The sequence below is a fragment of the Haliotis rubra genome, unplaced genomic scaffold (genome assembly GCF_003918875.1).
Source record: "Haliotis rubra isolate DU_JTF1 unplaced genomic scaffold, ASM391887v1 Scf622, whole genome shotgun sequence".
Taxonomy (NCBI): Eukaryota; Metazoa; Mollusca; class Gastropoda; order Lepetellida; family Haliotidae; genus Haliotis; species Haliotis rubra.
The window spans coordinates 626,677-642,668 of NW_025767327.1; the positions used below are offsets into that span (position 1 = coordinate 626,677).

The following is a 15,992-nucleotide window of genomic DNA, read 5'->3' on the forward strand; positions in this document are numbered from 1 at the left end:
CTGTTCTGTCTGTTTTCTGAACTTAATTATATTAATCATACAAAAAGACGTTAAAATATGGTACTTGTTGGTCCCTGCCTGGCGCTCGGCATTCATGGGTACAACAAGGACCGGTCGGCTCGGAGTCAGTATAATGTGTCTGAGTGGGGTATTCATGCTTCACTGCTGCATGGTATCTCAGTGGGCTAGCACTATAAAACCAGACTAAGTCTGGGCTAGTACAAGCAGCCGTACATACACATACACACGCATGCACGTCGTCATATGAGCGAAATGTTCTCAAGTACGACGTAAAACCCAATTTCACCTCAACACACCTCTGAACTTAATTGTAAGTGACAGAATGGGCAAACAATTTAGTAACAACTCAAGGCTGTTTCTCTGGGAGTTGTTCTATATTCACATCTCGATACGCTGATGCATGGAATTAGTTATCCAGTGATGCTTGGTCTTCGTGGACACAATATTTATCAATCTCTGAGACAGTGTATCTAAATTCCTTATTATGTTTTAATTTTAGCAGCTGGACCCCAGTGTATATGGCAAGTCCTAAGATAGTCAGATGTACGTGACCATGCATGTCGTGTCCGATGCAGTTGTGCTGCATGGTGAACTATCAACGTCGAATCTGTTCATGTGTATTCAGTGAGTGAGTGACGTGGGTTTGATGCCTGGTTGGACATGGCGGCATATCACACGTGAGGAGTGACTGGGCCTAATTGACGGATCATACATATTTACCACTTTTCGGGAAACCATTAGTCAAGGACTGGTGCTACCAAACCCGGAAAAACTCGGACGAATTGGGAATTCGAACCGCGTCCTTCTATTTCAGCACAGCAAAGGGAGGTAAATCTACACAGCGAATTCCGTCCCTTTGGACGATTATGTCAACCGTCCTCGAGTTTCGTGAGCATCCTTGAATCAGTATATATAATGCACTTGAAAATTACAAAGGTTGCTTAAATGTTAACGTACTCCCAGATGTGTATTTAGCACTATGGGAAAACAATGTGGAGCAAATGTAATGACTTAATCGCAAGATGTTCATACATGCCTACAAATATGTGTCGCCACTAAATGGACTTTTACCTTGAGCCATGTTCCAGTGACAAAAATATATTAAGTTTATTGATAATGTCTGTCTAAATTGTATTCATATATTTTAATTTACAGGTTTTCTTTGTACATGTATATGGACATGTATATGGACATGTACAGTGTATTTATGTTTTGGGTGCTTCCTTTGTTTGTGTTTTGCATTAGTTGCCATTGGTTACACTGACGGTGTGGTGGGCCGTCGGGTCGCTAGTCCAGCCTCGAGGCGGTAATGTTCTAGTAGGACTCCACAGTGTTGACAAACATTTACCCGCATTTCAGTGAACATAACGACCTCTACTTGTAATGGTGTAACTGCTATAGCTCCTATATCCGAGCGGAAAACATTATCTTGTTAGAAAGCCCTTTGAAATGCGGTTCTGCCAATGTATTTTAACAAGGGGTGAACTTTGTGTGAACCAATCATTTCTTATTGATCCTCCTATAAATATTCTCTTGACGCTGTGGAATATGTTCCTTATATATTATGTGAACAGTGTTATGGCATATAATTATAACAGCTGGACGTAAACACTTCATATCTTTTAAGGAACTCATAAACGCACTTCATGGACAAAATACTCGCACATATACACATTGCGTACATAACGACAAGCACTGGCAAACTGTCTATGCATTCAAAAGTATGTAGCTCTTGCATTGACACAAAAAGTATGTAATAGTTTGACATTTTATTGAACTAATGATCACAGCATACCAAAAGATAATATCGGAAGAAAGCATTATTTCAAATCCATACGGCAGAGCCCTGAAAACTAAGGGATGCAACTCTGCAAACATGCCTACAGCATAGAGAATGAACGAATGCGGAAACCTAAAGTGCTTTTACGGCCGCTTCGCAACACATACTTAAAGAATGTGGGGAATTAAACACCTCTCAACAACATGGTAATAGAAACACTGAATCTGCAGTGAGACCTAAAAATATTCGAAACAATTCGACGATATTTGATTCGGACGATAATTATACTGACCATGTCGAACAATTATATACGTGCTGATGTATGGACGTTTGTTTCGCTATTTCAAAGTAACAATCATTTTCCTTCCCCATTCCCAACATCCGTGACTATGACGTAGCCTTCAAAGGATATGAAGGAAGACGTTGCAGTTCCAGGGATGCATGAAGGTCGTCCATCATGTGTTTGTGTCCGTCGTTTCGCCTCTTACGGGATGTCGCCTTGTTTCTGCACACTGGACAAACGTCTCACAGTTGGGATGCGAATCTCGATCTTGTGGTTTGTTGTCCCATCAAATCGATCTTGCAAGTCATCGAATACATGTCTATTTGTGTATGTCAAAGTATTGGTCTGTCAACTTGAGAAAGGAAATTTATTTGGTTATGATCGAGCGGCATCGTTTCATTCAGGGGATATTGCCACGCACCTGCCACGCACTCACTCCCCCTGTCGCCCATTCAGTTCTGTAAGAAATGTTCACGTGTGTATGTGTCGGGCGGTATGATGAACTTCACTTCCAGAGATTGACAAAGACAAAAACCAGCTGTTTCATGGCAGTGTTCTTATCTTATCAGTGGTAGCAGTGGCTTAAATAAAATATCTCAACCGGCATGTCCGGCAAGTGTACGTGAAGACCTTGGTACAACAGTACACATTGTTCACCTCAGAAAGTCTGATGGGTTTTGTAGAAACCAGCAACTACAGAGCTACTATCTATATGGTTGTCACTATACTAGCGTTCCGTGAACCACAGGTGATAGTTGTCCGCATAGCGTTCTGGGGACTATGCCAACACATTATAGGCCAGAGAACACCTGGCCTGCTGACATGTTCTGTTATCACGTAGCTCCTTTGGACACAGATACGCTAACCAGGGCAGTATACTGGTCACACTGTAGGGTATATGTTTCTTTCTTAACTTGTGTAAAAGTCCTTTGATTTTTTTGCTTGGTAATCTGAATCCCCAGTTGACAATGATCTCTTTACTTGTGTCACGATCTTTTCACTGTGTCGACTTATATTCCTCATTCTGACACTTCTCTTCTGTTGAGAACCTTTCCCTTTTACCTCATTCTCTCGTTACACTGACATGAATTGATTCACTTTGCTTATAATCTGTCATGGAATATAGCATAATGTTTCAGTGGTAATCTATCCATGATTCGCAACAGTTCCAAAACCTAATGTAACATGGGCCCAAATATCCCAACAGAAGTCCCAGAAGAAATTAAACGCATCATCTGCCTGGTCTTATCTCCAACATTAAACCAACCATGTACAAACATGTGTAATCATACTCTGCACTAAAGAATATTTGACAATAACTACATCCATTGTGAGCAACCTTAGGCGGTAGAAAATGGCTACCGTGAAATGGCCATTTACGAAAGGGTATTCATTCGTAAAAAAATTATTAATAATTCTATACCTGTCAAACTCGGAACACTCTCTGTTGTAAACATAATGTATCTATCTTCTTAATCAAATGAAGTGCAAAGAATTCTCTTTAACAATGACAATTATTCTGTAAGGAACACTCATTCACTCCAACCAACGTTGATAATAATTCCCATTGATTAGAGATGTTTTGGATGTTTTACAAGTCAAGACCTTAGAACAGCTTAGCTAAGGTGTTGTGTCTGAGGCGCCGAGCACTATGTAAAAGGGTTTCATCAGTTTCAATGACGGTCAGGTGATATTCCCCAAATTTCCTGTACGAAACGCATGACTATTTCAGGAAGGCGGCTAACGTTGGAGCAGGATATGGTCACAGTATGTTGAACACCCGCCATCATCAGTGATTCATTAAGACATGCTATATAGTCGGCATCGCACAGTAAACGGTGCTGTAAGATGTATTGTATGACTGTGGAAAGGGATATGTTGGTCGTTACACCATAATCCTCAAAGGAGAATTATACTGGTGAGTGTTACACATTATACATTCATTTTATCGTAACCCCCAGATAGCGTGCATACATATAGGTGCGTGTTTAACCATCCATTAAGCAAATCATTTCGGATTCATATCTTGAAATAACTTAACATCAATAAACTTCGTGAACTCGATTATTTACGGGCAAACGTTAATTACCTTGTGCATTTCTGAGTGAAACGTAAACGAACAGACATTGCAGGCTTTTACTTTAAATATCCCAAGGCATCGACTATACAGATGAATTGATTAATGGAACGCATCTCACTTGCAGTTTTCGGGATAAAACACAAAATGATGCAGGTTGAATGGTGAGGACTCGGTTTTACACCAACAACGTTCCATCAATATCGCTGCAGCACACCGGAAGTGAGCTTCACACTTTCAACCAATGCCTGGAATGAAGGCAGAAACGTGTTCACTATTATACTACCCGATCGCTTGAACATGGTAGGGATATATGGTTAAATGATTTGCGGAAGACAAAGGCAAGACAATACCAATACAACATGTGGATTTATTGGTATTCAATCACGATTACATAGTCCCAATGTATTTCCCAAATCCAAGCAACCCGATGACGTAGGTGTAGGCTTCAGATGACCAGAAGGGGAAGAATTCTCCGTTGTTGTTGTAGCCGTGGAAGACGGTTGGGGTGTGAAGTTTCTCCACCATTTCTTTGTACTCGTCCTCGGGGATGAACCCTTCTACTCCTTGGATAAACTTCTCGTTGCGAATCTCTGTCCTATTTATTTTCGTCCCATTGAATAACTCAAGTCTGTTTAATGGGTAATCGAATCCGACTGTCTGTAATGACAAATTTTACGAATGTGCATGTTTGTGGAATAATATCATCATGTGTTATAAGATAGTGTGATGCGATCTACAACAAGTATTCGACTGCTATACATCGTTACTGATTCAGTAAGGGGCAGTTATGGGCTGTATTTAAACATGTTCTCGATTTAGACAGAATGATCAGGAAGGAGCTGTAATGAGCTTATTCCTGATCTGTCTGCCTTAGCGTGGATATTGATAGCATAGCTTTGACAGGTATATAAAGGGAATTAACTCTTGCCTCTCAACTTACGCTACATCGCAAGTCACCAGAACACAGGACATAGTGTGTGATGATTCAGCCCTACCTTGGCCTGGTTGCAAGTTGATTATATCTGAATTTCTACAATCACTGCTCTTGTATTATATTATCTTTGATTTGAACGATTTGAACTGATTTTTGAAAGTGGTTAATTTTGAAATACAGTGCAAATTACATCACATTTTCATGTTGGTTTCACACCCAATCCTTAAACCTTTTAGTAATAATTTGATTCCAAAGTGTATCTATAAAGTAGCTTTTGTCTCATTAGTAAAACTAGTCTGTATGAACAAATCTGCAGATCCCAAGCGCCCCCTGAGAGGTATCGACTGTAAGTTTTGATACCTTGAAGTGTCCCATTCTTTCCTATTGCAGATATTCAGAAAGAGTTATAAATGTCAGATCCAGTCACAATTCTAATGGCCACTTTGTGTGCCCAGTTTCTTGATGCCTGCCACCAAACGAAATAAGAAATAAAGATTGACATATGGTGAGGCTGCAGCTGTAAAAAATGCCAGATTGTTTACTGACTGTGGAGCCTTTGAATGATCCCGAGAATACAGCGTTCCATGGCAACAGAGGTTGCATCCCGTTGATGTTGTAGTACATCCACGTGACCGTCAGGTTGGCAGCCCTCTTGACATCCACAGGAGTATCTGGGACATAGAAATGGAAGCCACGATAGTATGATGGTCCGTGTTCCATGAACCGACATTTGAAGTCTTGAGTGTTTTATTGACTGTTTAAAACCAACTTTAGCATCCGCTGGTCACGACAAGCGTTCTACAGTTTGAATGCAAAATATACAATACGTGTATCACTCTAATGCCTAATGTAGGAACTGTTTTGCCGTGTCATGCCAAGATCATATTTACGCGTTAATCTCATGTGAGTGACAATGGATGACAATGGATGAAAATGTTAAATACTGTGCTATTTTTGCATTGACCGCAATGGCGGTCAAACCATCTCAAGAATCCCTCATGACAAATCCTGGACTGTATTTGCACTTACCATGAAAAGGTTAATAATATAAATTCAGAAATGATCAAACACCCAACTATTCAGAGATACCGAAGCGCCCCAATGCGACATATCAAGCTCTACCTGGATCCCAGATCATGTTCCCTGTGTGCTGGTCTTGCGTCGTCCAGATGGTCAGCAGAGCTGTCAAGGCCATCGACGTGGTGAATATACGATCTTCAGGATCGGGCTACAGTATATCAAATATTATACAACACGCTACATGGGTTTCAGCCAAAAGGGATGAGGTCAGCAATCAATTTCTCAGTTTCTCTCTCAACGTATGCTTTCCCTTCGCCAACATCAATATAAGTTCTCAATTTTAACATGAAAACAGTATGATAGATAGTATGCATCGACAAAGGAGATTTACTGTAGGGTTAGCAGTCAAGAAACTGTTTTAAAATCTGTTTTATTACACAGCATTACTCCCTCTGGGTCAAAAACGAATGTTTGCTCTTCCCAAGCATAAATACAAACACTCTATCGTATGCTCAAAATAAATTTATTGTGGTATAAAGTTTCATAAAGAAAGAAAATAATAACTGGTACAGTGAAGATTAATCAATTACCAAAGAATGGAGGCACCAAGCCAGTGCTCCTCAAGTCGTGCCAGTGTTGTGGTCATGACTCTATGTTGTATGTTCCAAGGTGATAGGGACTTTGGCACACTAACGTTAGTGTAACCAGGAAAGTTAGTGTGAGATTAGAATTCCCATATTTCCTGTTTACCAGGATCATGATCCCTTCAAATAAAACTGTGTTTCTATACCAAGAAAAGAATTACGATGGAGATGTTCCACAAAGTTTTCTTGAGAACAAACGGTTATGTAAATGACGTCAGAGTCATAACACTGCCAATCGCAACAAATGTTCCCACATATGACCAAAAACGTACGTCAGGTTTGTTGTCGTAGTCTGTATCCGCATCACCGAGGAAGTCGTCGAAGTATAGAGTGGATAGGTTATACATCGAGGACGGTGTTCCCAGGGCTAGGATCCGGGGACTTGCATACCTTCTCAACACGTCCTTAAAGTCCGCCAGAACCTGGTTCATGCCCTGCAAGGTCATACACAGTTTAGTTGAAGAAGTGGATGTGGCGATTGGTCTTCCTGTATCCACTTGGATATCAATAAAGTATGTAACTAACACACACACACACACACACACACACACACACACACACACACACACACACACACACACACACACACGCGCGCGCGCATATATATATATATCTTTATATCGATATATGCGCGCTATACAACCCATAGTTTCCATTTCAAATAGCCTAAACATGTTCTGATCATCAGTTAGGTACCGAACTTTATCTTAAAGGTCACATGCAACGTAAAACACAACTTTGCAGATTCTGATACCTTTCGGTATGGACTTACCGAAACAAATCGTCAAAAATGCAAATTCAACTTATAAAGTTGAAAAATAACGCGATGAAAAAAACCGCGCGAAATCGGAGTTCAAACGTTTCACTAATTTTCCCCCGACTTTTCTGGGGAAAACGGGTTTCAACAGCTGGGCTGCGCTCATAGCACGTGCGCAGTGAAATAGGTTCGCGCAGCTTGGAAGCGGGTTGTCCGGTGAATACTCGGTGAAGGCTTTGGTGTGAGCTATTTTTCTAATGTTTTGTTGATATCTCACAGGCGCGAGCTTTTTATATGTTATGACAGTAAATTAACTGTTTATATAATTTCACCACACGTTCTTCTTACCGAGTCACTTTCTCAGTTCGATACTTAAAAGCAAGGTCATTATTTAGCGTTGACAGAATTTCTAACTGTGATATAGATATGTCGTTGTCACAGACAAAACTCAATGTCTTGTTTTATTGACACCTGTGTGTCTGCCTGCCTGTCTGCCAATGACAATATTCAATACACAGCTGCTATCACTGACCACATGCAATTTGAACTTAACACCAATCAGGCTATACACCATAAACAAAATGCATTGATTTATGGCCCGAGTTCGGTCTCAGTCACATTATGTAATTACACAGACAGGCAGGTGTGATAGTTGAACACTTGACATGTTATGATGTCTGTTGATTGCAAAATGCTATACACAAAAAATGAGCATGTATTTACAAAACCCAACATCTCTACATATACACACGCAATAAGCCGCGAGGGCATACGCAAATGAACCAGCCGTTACACTTGAGTGCACACCCACCCGCTCTGACTGGGTTCGGTATCCCGGCTGCTTCGTTTCTTGGGAAGTAAACCGAAGTACACAATATTGCACTTTTGATTTGCGATTGTACGCTTATAATTTTGTTTATATGTTTTTTCATAACCAGCAATGTATATCATATGTCACGAATAAGTGATAATTGTGTTTTAATTATGTTTGATTTTTTGGTTGCATGTGACCTTTAACCATGCCATACAACTATTACCATTTCAGATGCCATACAGGAACAAATAGTACAATAGTTCACGGATGAGAGTGAGCACCAAGGATATATAAGGTTTAAGCTTACCACGTTTGATTGTTATAATTCATTGAGGCATACAGAGATTTGGAATGTGAATGGCTTAAGTAACGTTTCGACAGCCACCGACAACACCTTATGAGGCAGCGACCCCGTCCTGTCCAGGGTTTCCTGGAGTTTGTTGTACGTTCTGGCCACAAACCAGTAGAACTCAATGACAGAGGGGTAGTACGTCAACGCCAGGTCTGCTCGGTCAGAGAAGTTGGTCTGGACTTGGAAAGCGATCATCCTGGCGGTGTCGTTGTAGATGTTCTGAAATAGAAAGTAGGGCGTTTGTGTGAACAAACTACTTAAACGCTTCCACAATGTTAAACCTCATAACTCAATGACTAGCGACATACAAGGAGCCGCTCTAGGTACGAGTTAAACATTCCCCATTCCACAAAATAGTTTGTTTGGAAAAATGCAAACGATGGTCATTTGTAACATGTCTTAAATATTTCATATCTGATATTCTCGCAATGAACTCTGTATGGTTGGTTGATACAGAATGTCAAGATCACATGGATGTAAAAGTTTCCTGTGAAGATACTATCGGGAGTACATTTGTTAACGACCATTTCTTCGTCATCGTGACCACAAGATATCTCGTGTGTACGTGTGAAGGCACAGTAGGAACAAAACATGGATGCAGTTTGTGCCAACATAAGATTCTGTAGGAAATATTTTTTCATGTATTTTGAAAATATGACAATATGATAGGCGACATGATATTGCCAAGGCTAAATTGTCAAGCAGAAATATTTCTAGAGGTGAGGTTCAAGAATTACGATGGAGAATAATTTTGAACACTTATGATTTAGAATTTGTTCCCCAGTCAGGTTGGAAGTTATTGTCACACTACAAACATTATATTGCGATGTGCGTAAATATATGTGATGGCGTCCTTTCCGTAATCATAAGAACATTTGCTGAAATAAAAATACATTGTACAATCACGTCATTTGCACTGGTCCATTAATCCAACAGTATATGTAACTAGTTGCAATACAGTGTGGCGTGTTACGCTGCAGACGTGCGAGGTGTGTGTCCTGTAAGAATAAAAGAATCAATTTTTCACAACCATTGAAAACACATTACCATTATGTCAGGGTCATCTAATATCGATGGTTCGAAGAGGCCATTAATGATTCCATTCGTGACGCCAAACAGGAAGTTAGCACACACAGTGACGTCAATGTTGTTGACGTTGAACGGCATCATGACTCCCTTGTCGTACCAGGTGCGTACCTCGTCAGTGTCCTGCACCTGTACAGGTATAGACGTAACTACTGCGTTACTTGTTGAAGAAGGAAACAGAATCGTCAAATACTTTTCAAATATCTGAATGCATTTACCACCTGACCAACAGTTGTTTGTTCTGGATGTATGGATGTACTCCCAGTTTGTAAATATCCTATCAGTGAGAAACGGGAATTGTAGGAAGTCAGCCTCGAGGTTCTCCCGTCACAATGTGATGACTGTTTAAATATAATGTTGGAGACACTTTCAGTCACTGATATGTTTTGCGTAAATGATAATAAAATATAAGCGACTAAATCCTTTCCACGTGCAACAGACATATCTGTAGAAAGTAGAGGAGATTGTACAGTTCCGACTACTTCGGGAGTGAGTGAGTGAGTTTAGTTTTACGCCGCACTCAACAATATTCCAGCTGTAAGGCGGCCTGTAAATAATGAGTCTGGACCAGACAATCCAGTGAACAACAGCATTAGCATCGATATATGCAATTGGGATACGATGACATGTGTCAACCAAGCCAGCAAGCCTGACCACCCGATCCCGTCAGTCGCCTCTTACGACAAGCATGGGTTACTGAAGACCAATTCTAACCCGGACCTTCACGTGTCGACTACTTCAGGAGCATGTGCCTGAATTACTATTATGCAATGAACGGGCGATCCTGTCGGTTACAAAAGTGACATGCGATGCTTGATATAAGGATAATGATTGTACCTCAAACTTTGTGAACATTCGTAAACGCTAAAGGCTAAAGCTGGAGGAGTATTGATAGAGGAATCCGAAAGTTCACCATTACGTATACATTGTGAACTTCACCCCTTTGTCCCACGACCACCTCCGTGGTGTAGTGGTTAGAGCATCCGCCCGGAGAGCGGAAGGTCGCGGGTTCGATACCCGTCCGCGTCATACCAAAAAGACGTTAAAATATGGTACTTGTTGGTCCCTGCCTGGCGCTCGGCATTAATGGGTACAACAAGCACTGGTCGGCTCGGAGTCAGTATAATGTGTCTAAGTGGGGTATTCATGCTTCACTGCGGCATGGTATCTCAGTGGGATAGCACTATAAAACCAGCTTCAGTCTGGGCTAGTACAAGCAGCCGCACATACACACGCATGCACGTCGTCATATGAGCGAAATATTCTCAAGCACGACGTAAAATCCAAATTCACCTCACCTCACCCTTGTCCCACGGCCTTGTAGAGCGCATTTCACAGTCTGATACATCTAAATATGAAACATATGAAGCGATCTCCCTGGTCGTGTACATTTCAAGCTTCGATGGGGAAGTCTAGCTCCGAGCAATATTTGTATTGACTGTATTGTCAAAGAAAACATATGTTTCCATTTGAACAAAATGCGTTGGTTGAGGCATATATTTATGCTATCCGCTGTTATATTTAGTACATATTGAATTGTCATATATTTATCATTCACTGTTTTAGATTAAATTGGGTACTCTTACTTGCATATTGTTATGCCTGCCCAGTACAATCATTAATGTACGTGAACTTTATTTACATTGTGATGTTTTGGCCTTTCTCAGGTTCACATCGATAAACAGCTTTCAGTAGATCATTATACTTTGCGTAATATATGGTAACGACATTTATGATAGGCCCACATTTAGATGCATGAGATATAATATCATCATATTGTAAAAGGTACGTGGCAACAGTGTGCGAAATAGTTTCCAAATTGTGCTAGCCAGTCGGACAAGCTATGTCTGAAAGTTACTAGCCCACAAAATACTTCACTAGCCCAATATTTGAATGTAGACACGGTTGATATCATTAAGTTGCCAATATGATGAACATATGTTTATGAGGCCATAAACTTTCATGATTTATAACTATATTATACCTTAACAAGTCGGAGAGAGTGACATATTTTCTAAATGACCCCATGAAAATTCACTAGCCAGTCAGGCAAGAGATTTACTGGCCCCAACTGGAATTTTACTAGCCACGGGCTAGCGGGTCAGTGACTATTTCGCACACTGCGTGGCAATCTGTAACATAGCAGGCCAAGTATTTTCAACCAGAATTGTTTTCTTGAGCATTGATTAATAGCTAAAAATAACCGTCTAAATTATCATATTGTACCGCTGGTTGTGGTGACGCATTAAACAACATTTGATTTGCAGTTTGAATATGGCTTGTGGTTTCGTGTCTATATGAGACGTCCTACTACTGCTAAAGTCACTATTTAATATGGATGCCAACACAAGTTTCAGTCCACCGTTGCCTATACAAGAAAGCAATTTCTATGATAAATTGATGACCCCGATCCTTGTTTTAATCCTACCAAAAACCAAGGAGCCAGTTCTGTGACGTGTCAAGTCACTAAAATGATGACAGTTGTTATCCAGCGAGAGAACGCCCCATGGGTACATACTCACCCATGTCGGCACAAGAGCGACATCGCGTCCGGCAGCCTTCTCCTGCTCTAACCACGCCCTGAGGAAGTAGTAGCTCCTGGGGTCTATAGTGTTGACACGCTGGTTTCCGGAAAACGGTCTTCGAGCAAAGTAAACAGGATTAGGTTAAGCCCTATTTTGAAGGCACTGATCAAGCCTCGGTATAGACATCAGTTATGCATTTCTACACGTCAAAGTGACCGTCCATTGACACAGTTACAGGTTACACTATAAGTAAATAATATTGTCGCTGATCTAGCCAATTTGCAGAATGATTACCATCATGAATATTTATATCCTTGATAGAATTCTACAATTTTACAATCCGCCGATTTAATTGCTGTCATTTGTCAGAGATATTGCTAAAATCAATATAAAACTGGACATTTTCGACGAAATACATTATATTTTGCAGAAACGAATAAGAATTCATTTGAGTATTTATTGAGTTTGGATTAATGGGTATATTAGATATTGATCACTAGATAATATACATCTTTACAAGTGGACATTTTAGTTTTCGTCGCGGCAAGCATGCATGACAATGCGTTTAACTATCAATACACGTATACATATGTTTATCATGCATTTTACCGTAACTGAGTTTCAACAGTCTCTTACCTGTAAGCGTAGTACTTGAGAGCGTCGAACACGGAGGTGAGGTTGGTGTTGTGGGACAACCATAGCTTGAATGCCTCAGGATACTCTTGTGGCATTTCGGCAAGGATCGAACCCAGGCCGATGTTGAGGAATGTGTCATCGAAATCCGGAGGAATGTGGAACGCCAGCGTGTAGACGCCTCTTTCGAAGGATTGAAACATTCATGAGAACAAACTGTTATTAACACACTTTTTCTTTTTAACGATATGAATATATTACCATATTCTTAAGGTGGATTCAGTGTTTGCTGGTCATCACCTATGTTTGATGCGGAGATGGTATGTTCTGTACATGTACAAACTACTACCAATAACTTTAGCATTCTTCCAATAGTCTGTCCTAAAACCACGTCCAACTGATCCGGGTTGTAAACAGACTGAACAAATTGATAAGTTTAGATTTGAATTCAGATGAGTAGTGAGTGAGTTTAGTTTTACGCCGCACTCAGTAGTATTCCAGCTATATGGCGGCGGTCTGTAAATAATCGAGTTTGGACCAGACACTCCAGTGATAAACAACATGAGCATCGATCTGCTCAATTGGGAACCGATTACATGTGTCAACCAAATCAGCGAGCCTGACCATCCGATCCCGTGAGTCGCCTCTTACGACAAGCATGGGTCACTGAAGATCAATATTCTAACCCGGACCTCCACGGGTGTCAGATGAGGAACCTCCAGCAAAGCAGTAATCGGACAATGGTATATGACTATCCAGATTAAAACTCCAACTTACAGATACTGAAATGAATTATTTACTGACCGACATTTACATGTAATGGTGAACAATATTTACGTGTCAACGCGATGCATATATCACACATGAGTGAAGTATTAGAAGCTGTTTTCTATACATAAAACATGTACCTTATACTCATGAGCTCGTGGACGATTTTGTCCACATTCTTGAGTCCAAGTCTTTCGAAGAAAGCGTAGGTTGCATTTAGAGGCAAGTTCTCTGTCAACTTGATAGCGTCATTGAGATTCACAGGGTAGCTGTTATAAGCCTTGGTGTCGTCGTTGTACGTCTGAGGCCAGAAGGTCATTAAAGAATTGGTATAGTTCACATTCAAATCATGATGACGTTTGATGGCATTGATACCATTCGTCAGCATATCAGCCGTGTTATTATACCACGGCTTGTCCAAACATCGTCTCGCCTCAGCCAAACATGCGGTGATGTATGTTGTCGCGAACATATTATTGTCGAAGATGCCGAAAATTTGTCTGAAAAGCGCATAATCAGGGTCACCATGGAAATTCATCTTGACGTCACTCGGCCATATGCCCTGCTCTTCGTCCCATTGGAACGGTGGGAACGCATGCTTTGTTTTGGGGACCTGCAGGTCGCGAACATCATACAGTGAAAGTTCAGCTGTTATCAATAAGTCTGCCTTAGTTGGCTGAGCAATACAAGGCACGGCGATTCCGGCTACGCAGAAAATATAGTAAAAGAATTCCCTCACAATCATAGCAGCAGGTTCAGCTGAACGTGTAAATGGTACCAAAGTCCATTAACAGCTGTTTATATACTATTAGATATTCTTATCTTATCAAGTCGGTGCGATTCCAACGACTTTTTAGGTCCTGATATTAATGTGAGGTGCACGTAATGACCTCAGTGGGCATGGAATATTTTTAGTTTTTCAAATGTATTTCATTCGGAAATAGCTTGATTGCACTTATGCGGATATGATATTGATGTTAACAATGAAAATACACAAAAGTTTATTTTGAAATATACCACCAACACGCTGCCAACCATTTACGTTTTGTTTAAACTGTTTCAGCCTGGCGTCCAACTTCACAACCGAATATCATGGGACCATGTTGAGAATAGGACGTGTGGAGATGGTCGTATCTTTCACGTAGGTGAAAGCTCTATATTCGTTGTTGGGATTATTGAGGACGCAGGTGTATCTATAATCTACGTAGAAGATGAAAATGTTTCACAGTACACTGATACGCTCTCCATACTATACTATCGCCTCGCGGTGGTCAGCGGATAGGTAGTTCATTCATGGATCATTAATATTATACACATCTGCTAACACAGTAAACACTACGTATATGTAACTGCCAGTATTTTGATGCCGCTATATATTTCCATACACAAGAATATGACTTAGATTAACGAACACCCCATTAGTTTTTGTTCATCCGTTATGACATAGGCTTCCAGTTGTGGGTGTGCTTTATATACGGCAAACAGACAGATGAAAAGAATCATTACTCCCCTTGTCGGAATTGCTATTACCAAGGCCTTACTCATTTACAAATTAAATTATCTTTTCTGACACTCCTAACCCTGGTTCTGTAATTTTTTGACTGGGAAACCAGATTAGATTAACTCTTGTGTGTGAGCTTGTGAAGCAGGTTGGGCTTGGTATGGTTGAGGTTGTTTCCTGTGTAAAATCATTGAAGCTACGTTTGATAAGAAAACTGTTTGACGTAAATGAATCCTCACTTTTGTCGTTTTTGGCAAATTTAGCAATGCTTTTCCAGCTAAAGCATTACAAACATCAACAATGTATTTAGGTTGGATGCTTTGGAAGGATTTGCCTCAAGGAAAATAGAGCGTGAATTATTTGATGGCATTATAACGGAACCTGACACTTACAGCAAATACATCACCATTAGTAAAGAGATTATGTTTAATTATTTATATATCCTGAAGGAAACTATGTGTCACTTGAACTATTCGAATACACTTTAGAACGTGATGTCAACCTATCAAGGGATAAATCAGGATATAAAGAAATACCAGGGTAAGTTGAAAATGTGTAAACCCACACCTTTTGTCCAACTGGATGGATTATCATCCAGTTGTCAGGAAACTGCTATCAGTTAAGAAATGTGCAAAGTGTTATTATCATGCATGTGGTACTCACCTTACATTGACACATATGTGGGAGGAATGTGTTCTAAATTAAAGTGGTGGAATATATTTGTAAAATCACTTGAGACTACTTTAGATACTAAATTGAGATGGTTTCAGTTCAGAATTATTCACTGGATTTTA

General features: G+C 40.3%; 1 protein-coding gene across 1 annotated transcript; it reads right to left on the reverse strand.

Annotated features, from left to right (window-relative positions):
* Positions 1 to 4,517: 4,517 nt before the first annotated feature.
* Positions 4,518 to 14,932, reverse strand: LOC124256284. The gene is made up of 9 exons (XM_046690256.1): positions 13,838 to 14,932; positions 12,933 to 13,112; positions 12,294 to 12,411; positions 9,733 to 9,900; positions 8,728 to 8,904; positions 7,035 to 7,196; positions 6,221 to 6,326; positions 5,645 to 5,769; positions 4,518 to 4,821 (listed from the first exon to the last, which is right to left on the reverse strand). The coding sequence occupies exons 1-9, from the start codon at positions 14,440 to 14,442 to the stop codon at positions 4,552 to 4,554; spliced, it is 1,911 nt and encodes a 636-aa protein (XP_046546212.1). The 5' UTR covers positions 14,443 to 14,932; the 3' UTR covers positions 4,518 to 4,551.
* Positions 14,933 to 15,992: the final 1,060 nt, after the last annotated feature.

Bases quoted from the DNA above. Each gene is read 5' to 3' on its own strand.
- LOC124256284 (XM_046690256.1), bottom strand. From the start codon at position 14,442: ATGATTGTGAGGGAATTCTTTTACTATATTTTCTGCGTAGCCGGAATC. The intron at 13,113-13,837 runs GTACATGTTTTA...ATCCTTCGAAAG, and splicing joins CACGAGCTCATGAGTATAAG to AGGCGTCTACACGCTGGCGT. The intron at 12,412-12,932 runs GTAAGAGACTGT...CTTTGCTCGAAG, and splicing joins CTCAAGTACTACGCTTACAG to ACCGTTTTCCGGAAACCAGC.